The following is a 21,149-nucleotide window of genomic DNA, read 5'->3' as shown; positions in this document are numbered from 1 at the left end:
AGAAAATAAGGCTTCGATACTTAAAACTTAGAAAACATTAATTTAAGAAACTACCGCTTCATTGCCAGAAGAGATTAGTAAATGTTAACATTGGCCCTAAACAGACCGGCACTTTGTGCTGGCCTGCAGCTGAAACTAAAGCTAAATAGGGCTAGGTGTCCACACATGCCCAGCCCTACTTTTGCCACCTGTGCGCCATCATGGCGTGCCCCCGTTTACAAAGGGAGTGCCATGATGACAAATGGCACTGGCTGGAAGGGACATTATCATGGCACGTGAGTGTCATAATGGCACCCCTTTCAGGGAGCTGCTTTTGGCAGCCTCTTTTTGCTCCTGAGAGGGAGCGGATTGTTGCCATGGTGTCTGGTTGCCACAGCAACGATCCAAAGCAAAAAGAGGTGGCTGCAGGCCGCCTGCCTGTTGAGCCCCATTGTCTAATCAAACTACACACAATTTCAAACTTCAGGCAGGCTTAATTCTTATTTGTTATAATTAATAAATACATTTCTCTCTTTTCCACACCATCCCCTTCTTTGTTGTTACAACCAGATTCTTTTAAAGAACCAACCTTGAACAGGCTTGGTTCATGCTTGCTTCCTTTACAGCACTATTTCAGCACCTGTTTCTGAGACCATCACAACTTAACAATACCATTTCCACTATAGAACCAATCATACTTAACTCCCTAGATTTTGTGGCAGGCAAGTTGTCTATGCAACTCTTGACACAACTAGTGGTACGCACTACAGTAGGGGTGGAAAAGCACAGCCCTCTAGGTGTTGTTGGACTGCAACTGCCAGCATTCCTCACAGCTGGCTATGCTGACTAGAGATGATGAGAGCTGCAGTACAGCATCTAGAGATCCATACTCCAGACTGCAGGATAGATCCAGACTTACAGAGAGCAAAGTACTGCTCACACAATACTCTGCTTGAGAAGAAGCACCATTGTTTAAGAAAATCTATTCTGGCAAGCCCTCCAGAACTGTACTTGATGAGGCAATGAGAGTGGAAGTAGGACAATTAGAAGAGAAAAAAATCATTCCAACCCATTCCTCTAATGGGAGTCTCTGCTGCATCTGACTTGTGAAGACCATGCCCAGTTCCAATCCAGCCAAATGATATAAAAGAAAATAAGGTCTAAGATCTGTTTCCATTGTCCTTTAAAATGTAAAGGTGATCCAATCTGAACAAAGTATTTTATTTGGCCATAGGCCATTGCAAAACTAATAGTACAGTGGAGTGTCTGTTAGAGAAAGCACAGGCTAAAACCAAAAAGAAAGAAAGAACAAAAAGAACGTATTCTAATAAAACAATCAAGATTTAAAATATACCTGAAAATGTAGTAAATAAAATTACTCACAAACATGGCAATTTCTAGAAATAGCATATCCACTGACATAACTAAAAGAATAATTCACACAATAATTACATATTACTTATTTCATTTAATAATATTCAGGTTTAATACTTTTTATTTTATTTTTATTTTATTTTCCAACAAAAACATAATATACAAATCATTATAGTTATTATTACATCCTTTTTGTTTAACATAATCTAAGTTTTGTTACCTGTAGAGGTTTGTTTATATACACACCATACTCAATTTCTCAGGTTTAAGACTTGATACTCAAGACGTTAGTTTCTTTGAGATCTCTGAATCCTGTTTACAGTCTATTGCCACTGTATCCACCATTCTCACTCTTATTTTCTTAGCTGCAGTTGCATACAATGCAACCTGGTAAGATGTCCTCATGTTCAGCAGATTCAGAGATTATATACTAAGTCCTTTCAGGCAACAGAGTTTCTGAGTTCAGATTTGCTATAATACTGGCCCAGGATCTGCACATATGTCAGTGAGGTATTCCTTACCAAAGTGAGGACTATATGGATCTGTTGCACGCATGTATCTTGGCGTATCTTCTTCTAGCAAACGATGGGTCACCAATCCAGGACAGTTTTGCAAAAGGACGGGCTGAGCATCATTTTCAATTCCCTCTAAACGCCTAGCTATTCGTTCTTTCCTGAGAAAAATGAAACAAGATGTTAGGTGAGAAATATTGCCAAAGGAACTAGAAGTGCATCTTACCACTATCTATTAGTGTGGAATATGTAGCCTACAGCACCCATCAGACATAACAAACACAACCAATGGTGAGGGATGATTGGAGCTGGAGTGCAACAACATCTAGAGGGGTGCACAATTCCTTTACCTATTATACAGAGGCATGTGTGCTTTGATAAATACAGATGAAGATGCAGAATTACCTTTTCATTTCCAAGGTGTCTGGCCTGTTTGGTTCAAAGAGTTTTCTTAATTCAGAAACTAAAACAAAACAAATGAAAACACACAAGCAATTAGGAATCTGAAACTATGCATTTTGCAAAGAAAAACCTGGTTTCTTACAAAACAGCAATGAAAAGAAAATGATAGCAACGTTTGTACCAGATGAATGTTTCCAAGGAGAGCATTCTGCACTACTAAAAAGGCCATGCCCACAGTTGCCATACATTTTGCTTCTGCCAAAGATGTACCTCTGTTAAGACAATAGCTACTTGGAAAGTATGATAAAAGGAGTTTCAGGGGTTTTTAAAAGAAACACTGTAGTGCCCTCCCAGATAAGGATTATGGTTTAATCTGGCAGTCAGGAAAAAAACTGAGCTCATAATGGGTGGTGGTGGGAACACATTTAGAGGTTGGGCTGAGACTTAATACAGAACCTGGCAGATTGAGGCATATCCTGAGAAAGTCATTGCTTTTTATTGTCTTTTCACAGCTCAGCCTTGGTTACTTGACAGAACACAGTTTTACTGCTTGGATCACTAACATACTAGTTGGTTCTTGGCAACCTTTAAGCCAATTTACAAATGCACAGGTTTTGAAGAAGACCTCTGGGTATATATGCAATCATTTTTCTTTGTGTCACTAATCTGCTGCACCTCAGAAATGCTTCAGTTGATTTTTTTTTAAGAGGCAAGGGCCTATGTTAGAATAAGTAACACCCATACTTAAGCCATCAGTTATTTAGGTGTAGGTTTAGAACATAAACTTCTTTATTTTATTGCTGTCCATGGAACCATTATCGTACTTCATATGCAATAGCAGCCAAGACGTTTTTAAATAAACTTGAAGTAAACACATGACTTCACTGAAGCAAAATCTGTTTTTTTAAAAGCAAGTAAGACTTGCAACAAATTTTTGCAACCTATCTCCCACTGCAACATAGAAACCAAGAACTATGATTACTATTATAGACTTATTATTGTTGTTGTTGTTGTTGTTGTTGTTGTTGTTGTCTTTGTTTGAGGTGTATTAACCTTGACAATTATGTGGTGGGTTTACTCATTTTAATTTAATGTGGCACTTTGTTTCAGGAGTAATTGGGCATAGATTATTCTGCAGTGTTCCTTGTCTGGTATTTTTGTGCTGGAGCTTTGATTGCATTAGCCCACAATTTAATATACTTGTATTTCTATTTTTATCCATGACAAAGATACCAAACTGAAACTTTACCAGAAACCTATTAGATATTATTTTTATAAATATGCATTTTAATAATATAACATTGATATTCCTCAATGGTTATGTGTACTTAAAAGGTTTATATTTAATACAAAGTTCTATTGAAATGGGGCTGCATACATTGTCTTTGGTTTTTGTTCTTCGCACTTACATTTAGAGTTAATTTGCTCTCTAAAACTACTCTTGTGTGGTGATACTGCAACTTATCCCCACTCTCCTATGTAACTGGGGGGGGGGGGGGGAGAATGAGGGCACTGGACCTCCAAATAAGAATTCTTCCCCCAACCAAGTGTAAATTTCCTTCAGTCCACAAATTTCTAGCATTGCAGAGGTACAGACACTGAAAACAATCCACATCTAGGGATCTTATATTTGCTATGTTTGCATTCCCTAGGTCACTTTACCTGACATCTTTCTTAGGATGCCTAAATTGTATTTCTAAATGTTCTACTGAAGTGTTAAGTTCTGAAATGCTAGAAATCCCAGACCTGAAGGACTAATTCATTTGGAGGAGAATTCTTATTTGGGAGCAAAATATTTAAGGTGAGGGGGCAATGCTCTTATTTTGTACCCTGCAGTTACACCTTGAGAAGCACTCTTCTTATTCATGGCACCAAACACAGAGCAAGGGTCCTATGTTTTCCTTCCCACTCTGTGAAGGTATTCCCTGTTGTATAAGTAGCAACGGAATGTATTTATCCTGGCCAATACCCTGCTGAGAGGTGAAAAAATAGCAACACCAATCTCAATGGCAACTGCCTTTCGATACTATTAGTTACAAGGCTTCTGTTGCAGTTTTGCAGGCCTAAATAAAAGCAATGGCCTTACGGAGTATCTCCCAAACACCTTCCTAAGCCAGAATGTGACAAAAATAGTGCAGGCCTAGCCTGTGCAGCATGACACTTTTTCCACACTTGAGATTCCAGACAGTCATATCAGTTACAGGGGTTAACATGACTGGAGACTCTCCTAAAGCAACTTTAACCCTACTTTACTTTAAACTGAGCAGACAGGTAGCTTGCTAGCATATGGTTCCTCTACATGCCACATATAAATAGCCTGAATACTGAGTTTCTTCTCTGGATTCCACCTGCAATTTTCCCATCCTTGTTTTATATCAGGTTGCAAGATTTTGTTGTTGTTGTTGTTGCTTTACAAGGAAAGGTGCATGCATGTTAGTGTGTGCTTTTCCTAACACACACACACATTGAAACATATTCTTCTTAAACAAACATTTTTGGACATAGTTTTGTTACTGATGATACCATGTTTGTGTTCGCTGCTGAAAAACAAGCATTTTGAGTTGTGCACTTTTAGTTGTTCATAATTTGGAAAGAAAAATGGAAAAGGAAAAAAAATCTACTGCCTGTGGTTTCTTCACAATGATGGGAAACCAAAAACTATGCTCACACTTTTGTTAATAGTCTTATTTAATTCATATTTGCTGATGTTTAAAGGTATTTGGTTACCTAAGACACTAGTAAATCCACAAAGAACACGGTCAATTAGATTTTGCTTTTCCCATACATCCTGTAATGTATATGTTATCAGTTCAAACCACCTGCATGTTAACTCATTTCATGATCCCATGGAGAGGTATATAATTTCACACAGACATGCTGAGTTGCTCTGAACATCAGCATAAACCTTTGACCATAAAGGGCACAACTGAACTGCAATAAGTTATCCTAACACAGCTGCAAAACTGAAAGCATTTACAAAAAAGAGAGAAACAACATTTTAAAGATATGTGAACCACTATGTGTATCCACCAGCTTTGCTTAGTTCATTTAGCCGCTTGCTTTTTTAGAAGTGCACATTTTAGAGAAAATGCTTTATAATCTAATTTAGAATGCTGCCTAATGTATGTAAACTGGCTTATTCTGCAATAAATTTCACAAGAAATTATTTGAGTTTTGAAAGCTCTATGTTGCTCAAAGTGAATTTACTTCAGGCACCAGTTATGATGAAAGGAAAGATGAAATCTATATATGACAGCAATATCCTAGATACTCTATATGGTCAATGAAAAAGAAGATGGAAACCAAATGCATTTTGTCTATATTTTGGGTCTGGCAAACCATTTTAAATTTCAGGAAGGAACAATCTCTCTATGATACTAATAAATGCCCTCCTCATAAAAGACACAACTTCTTAATACAGGAAAAAGACACCATTATAAGTCTCATGACAGTACAATGCGGTTTGTTTTAAGAACAATATTAAAAGCCTCTTACAATTCTTTCTGCAAGAGGAAGACACAGACAGATTGAAACTGATGCTTTGAGGATTCTACACCACTAAATTCTAAAAGAAAATCTAATTCCCAAAACAGTTTCGTGTAAGCAAACCTACATTTTTGGAATGTACATTGTTTGTGACCATTGCTGAAACTATAGGACTATAAATGATATTAGTAAGATATAGGCTAAAGAGAGTTTGAGGGCAGTTATTAGTATCTGTGGGATACTGTGGGAAAGTTCTGGGATAGGTGGCTAACTCTGAGGGAAAGGACAGACAGGTCAGAAAAGAGGTCCCCACCGTGACCACGAAGCCCAGGCTGAGTAGTGACCCTTGGCTTATGGTTTCTGACTTCTGCAACATACAGCTAGGATCACATATGAGGACCAACTGGAGCAGAACCTCTTTTACTTTTAAAAAGCAATTCATCATGTAACTCTCTTCCATAAAACCTTTTTAAAAACCTAACTCATTTCCATTTCAGGTATATATTTCATCACATTGCCCCTTAATTCTTTTGTTACTTTTTAGTTCCTCCTTTTGAACAAAAGTCCTTAACATTTTAAAACTATTTCTAAATATGCCCTTTTAATTTTTTATTTTGTTTTGTTTTTCTCAAAAAGAAAGAAGACAAACTAACAAGTATTTTTATGATATGGTAGAGGGCAAAATGTTATTACCAACTGGATTGCTGGTTCCAAAAGGAATCTTGTTATGCCCTCACTACTCCCTAAATCAGGAGTGGGCAACTATGGAAAACTAGGGGGCACATTAGCCCTTGGTGCAAAAAAAAAGAAAAAAAAAGATTTGCCCTCAAACGCCTTCTATGGGACATGGGGACATGTTTTCAAGCCTTCCTGGGTCCCAGAGAGCATTTGGGGATATTTTGAGACAAAATCTTTTTTAAAAAAAAATCACAAATTTTCGTTTTGACGTTTCGAGTAAAAAAACATTTTTTAATGAAAAAGTTTTTTTTTTCTGGCCACACTTTGACCTAAATTAACATGCTATTTGCAGCACACTACTTCAAAGTTCTGATCTGAAGCCAGTGGTGTCACTAGAGTTGGTGTCACCCAGTGCAGTAGCTTATGGTGTCACACACTCCATTAGCCTCTTCCCATACTACACCTTAGTAATGTTTTTTTGTAGCAAAATTAAAATTATGCCTTTAAATTACATCATATCCACAGCCTAAATGCAACATACATAGTTTCATGTGGTTAACGTAAACATTTGGTAAGATGTGCTGTTTTTAAAGAAAAATTAAAAATAATTTAAAATTTGAATTTATTTTTTAAAATGATTTTGGGGGGGGGGGGTCCTCTCTTTTCTCTTCCCACTGCCCATACCATCTCGTCAACATTTTAAAGGGACACAGGAGAATGTCACTGCCCGTTTCTGCGCAAAGACAGATGTTTGGGGAGCAGTGGTATCACCCCTCCTTAGGGTGTCACCTGGTGCACTTTGCATCCCCCGCACCCTCCTTGTGATGCCCCTGTCTGGAGCTACTGCTCTACAAGACCTCTTGCTAAGCAGATGCCCTGCCTGCAACCGTGGTGAGCTGAGCAATTTGCCTCTGGTTGTCTGAACGGATGTATGATCTTCCTTGAGAGATCTTCACAGGAGACCAATTTCTAATGGAGGCAATTAGATGTGGAAGCCTAAAGCTAAACGTTACTAAGTATTGAGAGAAATTGTCCTACATCTTACATTCCAATGCTACTTGTTTGTTTTACAGACTTAAACACAGTCTTCATTTTCCCAGGAGTTTTGGGAACAAATATAGAGTAGGAAATCTTGGGAGATCTGACACATTAGGGGAGGACTGAAAACTAATTTAGGTTTATTATATTTTAAATAAGTTAGAATGGAACCTTTGGTCTTCAGAATGGTTATTATAACACGGTTGATAAGGAATGCATGTCTATGACAGGTTTTCTGTGTGGCATTATAAAATGCCCATAAACTAAAAGCAATTCTGTACTTACCTTTTGGCAGCACTGCTAAAAGGCTGGCATCAATATCTTTAGTGCTGTTGGCAAGCTCTTCTTTATCTTCAAATGAAAACTCTTTCTGAAAACTGAACACAACCATTATCTTGTTTTAAGAAACCCATAAAATATTCAGCTACCAACCAAATTAAACTCAAATACAGAGGCAGTTTTTACTACAGTATTAGAATCATAGATGCCATAGCCAATGAATACTTGGAGAGGTCATAGGATTTGGCCTGAACAATCAATACTTAATCCCTTGTTTTGTCTGCATAAGTTTTTGTTTTGTTTCTTGATTTATTTGTGTGGAACATAGTCATTCATAAAACTGTTATCAGCTTTCTCATAAATTATTCTATTTTTTACAGACATAAATTTTGTAATGTTCTAGTTCAAGATCTCTAGGTGCCATTGGACTATAACTCCCATTAGTTCTAGCTAACATAAGAAATACAAGAAATGCTTTGAGCTGTACACCAACAACACCTGGAGATCTGCACTCTTTTACAGCTTTCTAGAGCTTTGACATTGCCCTGCCTATTTTTTGTTGTTAACTACCCTCAAGTCGATCTCAACCCATGGCAAACCTGTGAATGAGACATCTCCAAGACTCCCTGTCCTCCACTGCTCTGCTTAGTTCATGCAAATTCATACCCATGACCTCCTTAATAGAGGTTCATCCATCTAGCATGCCGCCTCCTCCTCTCTTTCTGCTTCCCTCCACCTTTCCTACCATAATTGTTTTTTCCAATGAGTCATGCCTTCTCGTGATGTGCCCATTGTATGACAGGCTCAGTTTTGTCATTTTGGCTTCCAGGGAGATTTCTGGATTGATCTGACCCATTTGTTTGTCATTTTGGCTGTCCATGGGAACTTCAGACTCTTTTCCAGCACCCCATCTCAAATAAATTGATTTTCTTCCTATCTTCTTTCTTAACTATCCAGTTCTCACCTCCATACATGGTAATAAGGAAAACAATGGCTTGTACAATCTTATTATACTCTGCCAAAAATTCTCTAGCAATTTACAAATCCTTTAGATGCCATACAGTGTATATATCTTTCATTTCTTCTTCAACCTCCATAAGAACTTGGGAAAATTACTTTTTCACACTACAATTCCCAGAACATCCTAGCCAGCATAATCAGTGGTGGCTGGGGCATTCTGGGAGTTGTTGTCCAAGCTCTGCTTCTGGGTACTCTCTAATCTCACAAAACTCACACATCCCAGCATAGCCATATGAGTGTGTATGTGCCTTCAAGTCATCTGTCAACTTTTGGCAATCCCATTGATTTATTAGGGTTTTCTTAAGCAAGGAATACTCAACATTGGTTTTGCCAGTTCCTTCCTTTGCAATACACCCAACAGCACTTGATATTCATTGGCAGTCTCCCATCCTAGTGGGGATGTGAGCAGAACATGTCCCTATTACAGGAACTGGCTATTATTATCTGCAATTAAGGCCTTTCTCTGAGCCCTTTTCCTTTTACAGGTTACTTAGGTTGTCACCAGACAGAGAACCTTGTCTACTGTGGCCCTGAGTATGGAATTTCATCTTTTGTTTATTTTGTGTGGCTTCATTTCTGTTTCATCTTGTATCCTGTTTTACTGTTACTGCCTTTTTGTTGTTCTTCTATTTTATGTCTCTTTGAGGGTTCTTTGAATGGAAAGGCAGGATATAATAAATAAACAAATAAGTTTAGCAGAGGTGGCAGGGGAAATAAAAGTCAACTCAAAGAAAGCATGTGCAATAGGGCACAGGCAGAGAGATATCAAAAGATAAGGCATATATTTAATCTGCAATGTGGAACTCTGATACACCATGTTCTCTAATCTTGGGTAACATCAACACCCATCTTAAGAATCATTAGCCATAAAAACTAATGCAGTATCAAAGCCTCACAATAAAATTCAGGAACAAAACATAGTTACAGTCTTTAGATATTTTTGAATATGGAAATTCAAAAATACCCAGACTGGATAGGGTAATGGGTCCATATTTAAAAATCTTGAGTATACATTCTAATGCAGTCTTCCCTAATGTCCTCCAATGATACTGGACTACATTTTTCACAATGCTTCAGACATTGCTAGGAGATTGTGGAAGATATACTGCAGCACAACTGCAGGGCAATGAGTTAGGGAAGCCCACCCTAACTGAATCATCTTTATTGCAGTAGCCAGCTTTCTAGTTTGACATATTGATGCAAAAGGCTGAGAGGCAATTCTGATTCTAAGTAGGCTTGTGCTGATTACATGGGAAATTAATCCAAATTAGATTTTTAAAAGTTGTGTGCATACTCCTGATTAGGAGGTTACTCTATTTTTAAAGCTGTATTATGCTCCCTACTTGGAAGTTGATCCTGATTAAATATTGGTGCCAGGTTTTCATTAAAGGTGCTGTCTATCATGCAAGCACCAATATAGTCTATGTAGTCTTCAGTAATGCAAAGGGGAGAGAGGGGTGTGCATATGAATTAAAACACATGGGATCCAAGAAACACTGTCAAGGTTTAATGATATAGCATTTATGACATATCCTCTGTTTTATATCTGCCAGTTTTTATGTATATATTAAGATTTCACTGCTTTTGCATGAGGTTACATAATTATTTAAAAAGTAAAACTTAAAACCAGGAGACTTGGCAACAAAAGATGCTATATTTTTTAAGCTAGAGATGTGGTATCGATTGTCTAGACCAGTGGTCCCCAAACTGTGCTCTTTAAGGGATTTTGGACTTCAGCTCCCAGACTATTGAGGTTTCTGGGAGCTGAAGTCCAAAATCTCTTAAAGGGCACCGTTTGGGGATCACTGGTTTAGACAAATTCACTTAGAAAGTTCACATTTTACTGTGCCTAACCCAGACTGGATTTCTAATAATGCTGTTTTCTAACTCAATTACTTTTGGTAGACCTGCGAGTCAGAATTTTTTCATCTTTCTTGCATTTTTTCCTCTCTGTCATGAATTAGAAAGGCAATGATATAACTTTTCCTATTTTCCTCTCCTGCAAATCCTTTGGTAGAAATCTAGATACTTCACAGAAGCCAGGAGAACAAAACACAAATATTTTCAATATCTCAGCTGGAAACTATCTTGCAATCACAGTTCATGAAAGTGATCATAAGACTACATGAGTTTCAAATTTTACCTGTTCAATTATTTGAATGAGAGGAGGCAATCTTCAGATATTTTTATGACACTTTTGGAAGACTGAAAAGCACATTTCTATGAGCCATAACATTATGGGCGTCCTGCAAATATAATTTGTTTTACTGATTAAAAATGGCTAAGTGAACAAACTGGGAAGCATTCTGACTGACCTCCTGTTACACTGCTAATAACAATTTGGGACAATGAGAAAGGTTTGAAGATTAAAAGTGTTCATCTTAAAGATTGCTCTCTGCTGTGGTGACATGCAGTCTTTTAATATCTGTCCTATTAACCTAATTATCATTCCTGGCAGTCAAACCCCAAGGAAAACTGGGTTTTTTAACCTATTATATATAGCTTATTGTACTTATCAAAGAGGACAGCAGCACATAGAGAAGTAGCAAAAATGTGATGCTAAAACTAATTTCAGTTTTCCAAGTGTCCGTTCTTATAAGAACATTGATCTATTGGTCTATTTAGGGTAATATTGTCAAATCTAACTGACACTGTATTTCCAGACTTCAGACATCATTCTTTCCTAGACTGATCAGGAGATTTCTAGTAATACCTGGAGCTCTTCCATCCAAGTACTAGCTAACCTATTTCTGCTTGATTTTTGAAATCAGATGAGATGGAGGACAAACAAATGGGTCCTTGAGCAGATAAAGCCAGAAATAGCCATGGAAGTCAAGATGGTCAAATTGAGGCTCTCATACTTTGGCCACATCATGAGAAGGCATGATTCATTGGAAAATACAGTGGTCCCCCGGGTTACGAAATTAATTCGTTCCGCTGCCCTTTTCGTAACCCGGAAACTTTCGCTAGCCGAAATGCCCATAGGCGCTAATAGCGAAAGCCGCTTTTTGGTGCGAAATCGCGCCGAAAAGCACCAAAAGTTTTTTCGTAACCCGAAAAAACTTTCGTAACGCGGAACAGTTTTTTTAAGTAAATTTATTTCGTAACCCGGAAATTTCGTATCCTGGCGCATTCGTATCCCGGGGTACCACTGTACTATAATAATAGGAAAAGTAGAAGGCAGTAGAGACAGAGGAAGAACACACACCAGATGGAGAGACTCAATCAGGAAGGTCACAGACATGAAATTACAGGAACTGAACAGAGCAGCGGAGGACAGGGGGTCTTGAAGATGTCTCATTCACAGGGTTGCCATGGGTCTGGGATGACTCCAGGGCAGTTAATAGCAACAAATGTTTAGAATGACACGGTGGCTTTCTAGCCAAAATGGCACTATCCACATTCAACAGGGAGGTATCATAGGTTTGTGGGAGCCAGAGGGTTTGTACAAGTAGGCAAAAATAAAATAAAATAAAATAAAATAGAAATATCCTAAGGGAGAAAATGAAAACTTGGGGGCTATACAGACAGGCAGCTAAATGCCACCCCTTTTAGCCCCAGATCATTGCTGTCACAATCACATGCCGTGGCAACGATATGCTCCCTCTTGAGAGCAAAAAGAAGCTGCTCTGAGCAGCTTCCTAGAAGGGGCATCATTGGCACACTGCCTGTGCATCATAATGGCGTGCCCCATATAAACAGGTGTGTGCCGTAATGGGGCATGTGTGGCAGAACTAGGGCTCAGAACATGTGCATTCTCCACCCCACTTCAGTCCTAGCACATAATCAGGCCAGCACAAAGTGCCAGTCTGTACTGCCCCATTGATAGCAGCCATCAGAGAATCTAGGAATAGTCGGACAGATACTGCTTTGTATGAAACCTGATGTCTTTTTATTACCCGATGCAGTCATGATAGTGATGCTTACAGGTGTCCAACTAAGTATAACAAACTCTGATAATATATTTTATCTCAATAAATCTTGTGGATTTTAGTGTGATAAATACCTTGTTTTCTAAATTTCATTTTTTAAAAAAGTTTTTTTTTTATTTACCTTATATTCTGGTGTTATTTATCTTTCTTTTGTATTTGTGTGACTTAAAATAAAATTTTAAAGAGTTGTAGGGGAGAGAGGAATTGTGGATATTCAGTAACATTCAGGGGTCATGTACAAAAGCAATGGCACTGTATAAATAACTGAGAGGAATGATGCATATTGATTTTCCTGCAGTAGACTAAATCTTGTGACAAGCTGAATTATTATAGCATAAGATCTTGAGGGCACAAGCTGCTTTTTTCAGATGTATGAAAAGTCTTTTTTCAGTTCTTAGCTCTTTTGCTCCAAGTGAAGATAATACAATGCGCCTGCCTCATACGCGGGCTTGCTATCAGAGACTTTAAGCCTACGTGGACGGCAACAAATGGGACTTGAGGTCCCACGTTTTTTGCCATGGGGGGGGGGTCTGGAACGGATCCCCGCGTATACAAAGGGTATACTTGGTAGCTGATACATTTGACTGAATGGACTTTCCCCATGAAACACTATGGCCCCGTAAATCTGGTTGTGTACAAGGTGCTGCAAAAGTCTCTGGCATTCATCAATTACATTCAAGAACAATGAAGGTAATACACAATAATACAATTAAGATAATACATAATATATTACCTCAGCGTCCTCCGTCTTTGGAGTAATCTTGGGGTTTTATACCTGACCAAATTTTCTTTGTCAAAATCTAGAACAGAGAGAGGGGGAAATGTTAAGACCGCATCAATATAAGGTTTAAAGGACACACAAAAACACTCATATACTTGATGCTTCTGTAACAGAAGCCTGATTTTTTATTGTGAACCTAACAAAGCACATTATACACCATTAATTTAAATCTTCCTATGTTCAAAACAGACTGTTCTGGGAAAAAGGATAGGGGAACAAAGGAACTGCAACTATAGCTCTGAAAACTCTTCCTCAGTCTGGGGCCCTCCAGATGTGTTGGACTAGAATTCCCATAGAATTCCCCGATGGGATAGGTAGTTAAACACACCTGAGGTCCAGGATTGAGCAAGGCTACAGAAAACCAAGATTTTAACAAAATCAGGTTGCACTGGTTTTACAATATCTCTCCAATACAGGAAAAACTATTATCATCTTTCATACCAAGAACGATTTTTTCCAGACTTTTTTTTCATTTTAATCCCCTTCTCTTCTACAAGAGCCCAATCCCCTCCTGAATCTAACACCAGTTTGGTAAACTGCAATGCAACTATATCCAAACTTCTCCTCTATGTGAGTGTCTGTTAATCATAGCAAGTCAAACATTAAATATAGTTTAATGGAGGCTGCCTCTCATGACTTTGTCTCCTGCCTGATAATGGCCTGTCTGGCTGGTCCAAGCACTGAACGGATAACCAAATCATCTATGAACTGTAATATATGTAGAGTACCTACTCAGAGTCTCAGAGAGATCATGGGAATCCAAACATTCTTCATCTTCCAACAACTGTTAATTCCCCTAAAGCTCGAACATTAATAGACCTCCCTGCAACCCTCCCTGACACAAAACCCCAAATCACAGTGTAAGAGCAGAGCCACTAAAAATATGTACACACTGTTGCTCTCAGGAATCCATCACACCTATAGACAACTTGGTACTTTCCCTATGTTTTGAACTGTCGCTCCCATGCAATTCGCTAACATGGCCAATGGTCAAGGAATCTGAACGCTATAGTCCAAACATCTGGAGATTGCTCTAGCCGAGTCCTGACTATAAGTGTCTATACAAGACTGCAACTTGAAGGCACATTTGTTCTTGATATATCAGTATTTTCCACCAGAAACATGGAAAGTATTAACATAGATGTTTCTAAAGACATAACGTGGAATGTTTGACCCACAGCCCCTGGTATGCACACTTAAAAGGGAGAAAGGCATATCTGTGTAATTCATATTTCACATTTGCAGCAAACCAATACCAAACAGTGGTATGTCTAATGTAACTGTCTTCAATTTAAGACGGAGAGAGTCCCTAAGATAGAAATATAGGAACCACCATGTGGGCGAAGGCAATATCAGATTGCAGGGAGTCTGATATCTGTGTTGACCTCAGAATTATCCCAGAATGCTTCATGAGCTAGGCTGGACAAGCAAAGCTGCCACAAAATGTACTGAATCAGGACTTTGGACCCCTAATAATGTAACCCATGCAGAAGTTAAAAGTCAATACAATATATAAGGTACATGAATATGAGAGAAAACTGTAATGCAGAGATACAGTCAGAATCTGCAGTAGTGATTTGCACACCAAAAACCAAGTTAGAAGGAATATGCTGAGCAACAACTGCTTTGGATGCACTTCCTGTAACTACATAATATCCCATGGGAAGTGTCTTAGTCTCAAATGACTTTTTAAAAAGCAGCAAACACAATTTGGAAAATTAAAATAAAGCTACAGAGACGTATGAAACATCATTTTTCTCTTCTCTCATTCCATTCCATGCCCTTTTGAGCTTAGGTTTTATAAAAGGAGCGCAGAAAATTTGGGAGACAAACAGGTAGCCAATAAAATATTGTTTCAGATTAATTAGAACAGACAGTAACAATCTCGTTCGGGAAGTAAATATCCTTTTCTAGATTGGAAGAACACTATTATTTTTTCCCTTTCCCTGACTCTTCCTTGGAATGATTCTGGTTTTTCTTCAAAGTAACAAAACGGAGAAGCAACTTAAACAGAAACAAACAGAAACCCAGTTTGCAAGGCAAAAACCATGTCAAATTATTTATCACTGATGCTCTGTTTGAAACACAATAGTCTTAAGAAAATAAAACAAAAAATAATAACCTTTTAAAAAAGAACCAATATGTACTATTGGAAAGAGCAGCTGTTAATAATTCTCTAACAGTATACGGGTTTGGTGAAATTAAAGCCAGGCATGCATAAAAATTTATAGTAATTCTAAATTGTGTATAACCCAACACAGCTTTTGGCATGGAAACCTTTCTCCACCATAAAAACCTCAAGCAGGCTACAGAGAATGCTCCCCAGCCAAAACAGGAGAGGAGAGGCTCTCAGTGAGGGAGGAAAAGGGTGGGAAGCCAATCATGATATTTTGGCACAAGTCTCCGTTACTCATGAAGTACCAACCCATATTTTAAAGCCTACAATGAACAGAGCATCTTAAACATTGGCACACAGAATTCAGGGGGCCATGCTTTTGACAGCAAATTCCAAAAGGTGTCAACATCTCCAGTAATGGAAGTTCTTAGCAAACTTCTAAAGGGAGAGCTTAGCAACGGTACACATTTTTGTCAGTTATGTATTAAAAGTTTTCAGGAAGCAGGGGAAAAAAACCCTACTGCTGAAATCTCAGCACTTAAATTATATAAAGATGTTCAATGGAGTTTAAAGCATTTCTCTTTTCTGGACTGTCTCATGATGGATGGTTACTATTTTTTTTTTTGGGGGGGGGGGGGGGAAGGATTTGATTCCAAAAGAGCAAGTCTAGTATTCTCTCTAGAGTACTGAGCAGACACTGCAGAAGTATCAGCAGTTTCTTGAACTATCATAGGATTATAATTACATTCATAAAACTCCGCACTGGAAAGTGATTCACCTATTCATGCACACATTTCTTTGTATATTTATTAAAAGGCAATAAAATGATTCCTTGCTGCCAAGTTTCAACTCTTCATTATGTCACCATTCATATTTTTTAAAGCCGGTAATCAAGCTTTTCCTTAACATAGGCACGCTATAGGCATCACCCATTAAAACACACATACACACACACACACACACAGAGAGAGAGAGAGAGAGAGAGAGAGTAATGGTTACTCAGTATCTACAAGGCCTTAATTCAACTGCTAGCTAAGCTAATTAGAAGATTCATCTAATCGGATTTTTTCAAAGAGCGTCCTTTGAGGAAACAATAAAACTAGATGCCAAACTGAATGCAGATAACTACATTTTGTTTCAAGACGAGAGGGGAGGGACCCTGACAAAACTGTCTGAATTTAGATTACAAATCACGTTACGATCAATTACATTATTTGCAAAGTACTGGGAACTCTTACCTTGCTCTTCAGAGTGTCTGACATTTCGCAAATAGCTGGATATCCAAGGATTTCGGAACATGGTTGCACAAAACAAAGGGACTCAGCAAAGGAGAAAAAATACAATTGCAGCTAATTCTCAGCAAGCCACAGCCCTAGGCCCATCTTTGCAATACTGTGTAGAGATTTTTCATAGCACAGGAATGGAGCTGTCAAGCTATCACGTCCAAGGGAGTACAGTAAATGCATAGCAATAGGCTGCAAACTGGAGCAGCTCAAGACAGTAATCAGATTACAAGCAGAAATTAGGCACATGAATGCTAAAACAGATTGGACAATGGTGACTGAGAGAGTCGGAATATTACCACTTCAAAGTGCTAGCTTAGTGACTGTTTATATTATGGCAATTAAATAATCCAAACCCTTTTCTGAGGGTGGGCAGCGAAAAGTGTTTTCCATAAAGGAAGGATAAATTTGATACATCTGAACAGAATATATTGCATTGATAGTTTAAACAGGAAGCATAAGCAGCCAACTCGTTCGCTCTTTAGAAGGACTGATGCTGGTAATCATATTCATTATGCTAAGTACTGGCCCCACTAGAGAGTAGACCCATGGCAACCTATTGAAATAGCTCAGATTTACGGATGACATATAAGAAAAACAGCTTTAACATTCACAGTTGAGAAGAAGGCGATTTAAGCCACTGAAGACGAGAACTGACAAAACTTGTTAAATGTCAAGTTCGGGGCATGATACTATTTTTTTTAACTTTGTAGGACCTCAGTTTGTAGGATGTCTTGGAGGTCTCTGATTGACAGGGTCAGCACATGTGGAAGATAACTTGATGGCAATCAACAGCAGGCAAAGCAATGAAACTCAATGTCTTTGCATTCTTCTAAACATTGTATTTATCTTCAATTCAGCTTTGTAAACTGCTTTCAGACCAGGCTTTATAGTTCAGTATGGTCAGCTTCATATCTTTCTCCCCTCATTTTTTTAGAAGAGAGAAGTAATTTTTCTCCAGTGAGGGTAGAGTAGATGCTCTTATTTTTAAGGATCAGCTCCTATAGAAGACATCACAAACCCTCTCAGTCGCTGCAACTTAACTGTGAGATTCTTGTGAGAGGTTAGCTTTGTACCCTCTTTTACACCATTTTCTATATTGTAAATGCCTGATTTTTCTGGAAGACATTTGGGTTATGAAATATATATGTTTTATCTGGTGTTTTTATTTACCTGTTACATCTGTTCTTATTATATTGCTGCATCTGTTTAGGAATTTTATTGCATTGTATGACTGGTTTTAATAACAACCACCTTGACCAAAATGTAAGCACCAATAGATATGATGCTGGTTAATAATTATGTCTGATACAAGTCTTATTTTAATTTAATTTTTATTTTTTTAAAAAAGATAACTGGTGGCCTTTCAAATCAGTTCAACAGAGGAGAACAAATACTTTCCACATGCTCCCTTCCTTCATAATCTCTAATTTGAGTTAATTTTTAGGAGGTGATCCTTTAGACTTTGTTAAACCTAGAATTGTAAAATAAAACAAAATCCACAAAAAAAATGATACTTTTATTAGCCAACCAAAATGCTCAAAACATATCATGAAAACTTTCGAAATGCAGCTTCCAAAACCTGCATGGTGTGTTTTGTGCATTTTGGTTAACCAGTAAAGGTAATACTATTTTGTGGATTTTGTATTTTGTGTTATTTTGCTTTGTGGTCAAAATGGCTACAGCTCCCTCTGAATGTGTTTCCAAGAGTTTTAAGTAAACTTTAGGGATTAGATGCAACAGCTGTTCGAAAGGGAAATACTGCCATGAATATAGTGATGGCACTTCCAGTGTGACTTTCAACTTTCACATTTAATTTCCCAAATTGCATATTCGGAAAGGTTAAATTAGACAGGGGAATGTATACACCGGAGGAATTTGTGAGCTCATTCATATGCATTCTACCCTTCCCTTCCATAGCACATCCTTCCAAAATACGACAAATAGCCTCAGCATTGGGTCCCACACTGGGAAAATATTTGGACATAAATCAAATAAATACATAAATAAATAATTTTAGATGATATAGTTCCAAAACTGCAGGCCTATGTGTAACTTAACCTGAACTAATTACCAGAGGGCAATTGAGGGTGTAACTAAGTTATATTTTAAAATTAACATAAAATGGAGTTTCTGCCAGTGTTCTGAATAATGGCTTCTAATTACTGTACTTTCAAATATTATTTTAAAGGAAATCTCTGAAATTTTTCAAGTTTTATGTTATTCTCTTATTAATTCAAACTTTTTTTTGCTTCTCTGAAAGAGAAAAGTAATGAGTAGTGCAACCAAAAAAAGAGTTACCTTTTTAATACTGCAACAAGTAACAGCAATGGGCTACTTAACACTGCAATTACTTTTTAAAAGTGACTTTTGGGGCTCTGGATTTGAGTTCAATTCTTATTTATTTATTTATTTAAACTGTTCCAATTTCAAACAGATTTGACTGGCAATGGGGAAAGGCTATAATTCAGGTGGTAGAGTGCATGTTGTGCATGCAAAACATGCTAGGTTCCACCTCTGGTATCTCCTGGTGGAGCTAGTAAAAAACTCATGTCTAAAACCCTGAATCTGCTGTCACTGTAGACAATGCAGATCCAGCCCAGACAGACTGATGATCTTGGAATAGGGTAGTTGCCCTAAAAAAAAAGGCAAATGTAGAAAATTCATCAGTTTATAAGGCAAATCTTGCTGTACTGCAATAATTGTACTTCTATAACAAATGGATGAAAACTGAAGCTTTAAAATAGTTTTAATTAAGCATAATATTGTCCACAATTGGAGGGCCCTCCCAGCAAGAGTCTGAAATGGCTGGGCATTTGTTTAAATCTGCAAATGGTACCATGTTTTTTAAATGAACAATCTACTGAGAATGAAGTATAAAAGGACTCATATTAGGGGGAGGGACAAACAGATCATTTTAAGCTTCCTAGCTCATGTGCTTAACTCAAATCCACTGCCTTCTCAAGTGTCAGGATTAAGTAGCTAAAATAAAGATTTCCTTGTGATTCTTACAGGGAGACAGCACACATGGAATTTCCATGATATAGCCATCTGGTGACCATCCCAAGCAGCAATGAAATGATCTCTTGAACATCTTCATATTTAAATATTAAAAGGAGACCAAGATCCATCAGCGCCACTTTGCTACAAGCGTTTTAAGAGCACTGGCATCCCCCTCCCTCTCTCTCTCTCTCACACACACGAGTTTATCAGACAAGGGATATTTGAATTATAATCCAAAGGCAATCTGAACACAATAATGGGGTTTAATGTTATTATGTGATACACTACCACACACAATTTTGGGCAATAGCAAGCTATTTTTGGACAATGGGAAGTCAGTTCGAATGCAATTCGAATTCACGTAAATTCGCTGAACGAGCGAATTCACATGAATGCGTTCTGGCCCCACTTTATTTTCATTTGAAGTTAAGAGAAATTCCTCCCGTGTGATTCCTCTTTTCAGTATGTACTGGAGGAGTACGTTTGCCTTCATAGATTGGTTTACCTACTCTCTTACAATGGTCTTGAATCGAAGCTTTTGAGGAAAGCTAGGTAGTTACACTCTCATGTAACTTTATTTTCAGCCTACAGAGCTGCTTCTATGTGAAGAGGCAAAATGAAGGTACCATTCCCCCATAAGAATTCTGCCCTCCTCTCATGAAATTTTCCTTAAGCCCCCAAATGTCTGCCATTACAGAGAGCATACATTCCAACAATTCACAGGCAAAAACCAGGACATGGGTGGCCAAGCAACATCAGAGTGGTCAAGATGACAAAGTTATTAATGAGGAAGAACACACAAGTTTGGATAGACTGCAGTACTATGTTTTTTTCCTGAGACTACTGGGAAGGGCCTTGAGTGTTGGACTACAACTCTGAACAGGGTTTTTCTGGGCCTTCACATTTTAATAACTGAGAAATAACCCATGTACAAATGCCATTCCATGAGCTGGAGTGTCATAATAGTCATTTCTGTATTAAAACCATTAACTGGAGAACATTAAAGTACTCAAAATGCATGAAAGCATACTGGCAATTAATTCTGAAATGTGTCCTAAGTTCAACAGAACTTTTTTTGTACATATAAGCAGAACAATATTTGGCAAGATTGTCACATGAAGGAAACAGAACTTTTTATATGGTGTGATGATGTTCACTTGAAACACAGTTTTCTGGAAAGAGCTAAACCATGACAAAAATTACACAGTTATACACCAAAACAATCTGCTAGACACCTCCAGAAGGCTTCTTCCAAAATGCATCCAG

At 37.9% G+C, this 21,149-nt stretch overlaps 1 protein-coding gene across 6 annotated transcripts in view; it reads right to left on the bottom strand.

Annotated features, from left to right (window-relative positions):
• Window positions 1–21,149, bottom strand: part of LOC149310004 (supervillin-like) — a 131,144-nt gene that overhangs the window by 69,081 nt on the left and 40,914 nt on the right. For 2 of the 6 annotated variants that reach the window (XM_089533455.1, XM_089533457.1), the window contains exons 2-5: window positions 13,434–13,500; window positions 7,755–7,846; window positions 2,271–2,328; window positions 1,875–2,026 (exon numbers count right to left, since the gene is read on the bottom strand). In XM_089533455.1, coding sequence (XP_089389581.1) covers window positions 1,875–2,026; window positions 2,271–2,328; window positions 7,755–7,846; window positions 13,434–13,500 — 369 coding nt within the window. Of the gene's footprint in view, window positions 1–1,874; window positions 2,027–2,270; window positions 2,329–7,754; window positions 7,847–13,433; window positions 13,501–16,835; window positions 16,978–21,149 lie in introns of those variants that run through there. The other 4 variants (XM_089533454.1, XM_089533456.1, XM_089533458.1 and 1 more) reach the window with 4 other exon arrangements.

This window comes from Sceloporus occidentalis, unplaced genomic scaffold (assembly GCF_023333645.1).
Source record: "Sceloporus occidentalis isolate IW3139 unplaced genomic scaffold, rSceOcc1.0.p SCAF_7, whole genome shotgun sequence".
Lineage (NCBI taxonomy): Eukaryota > Metazoa > Chordata > Lepidosauria > Squamata > Phrynosomatidae > Sceloporus > Sceloporus occidentalis.
This window is presented reverse-complemented; position numbering and strand designations above follow the sequence as displayed.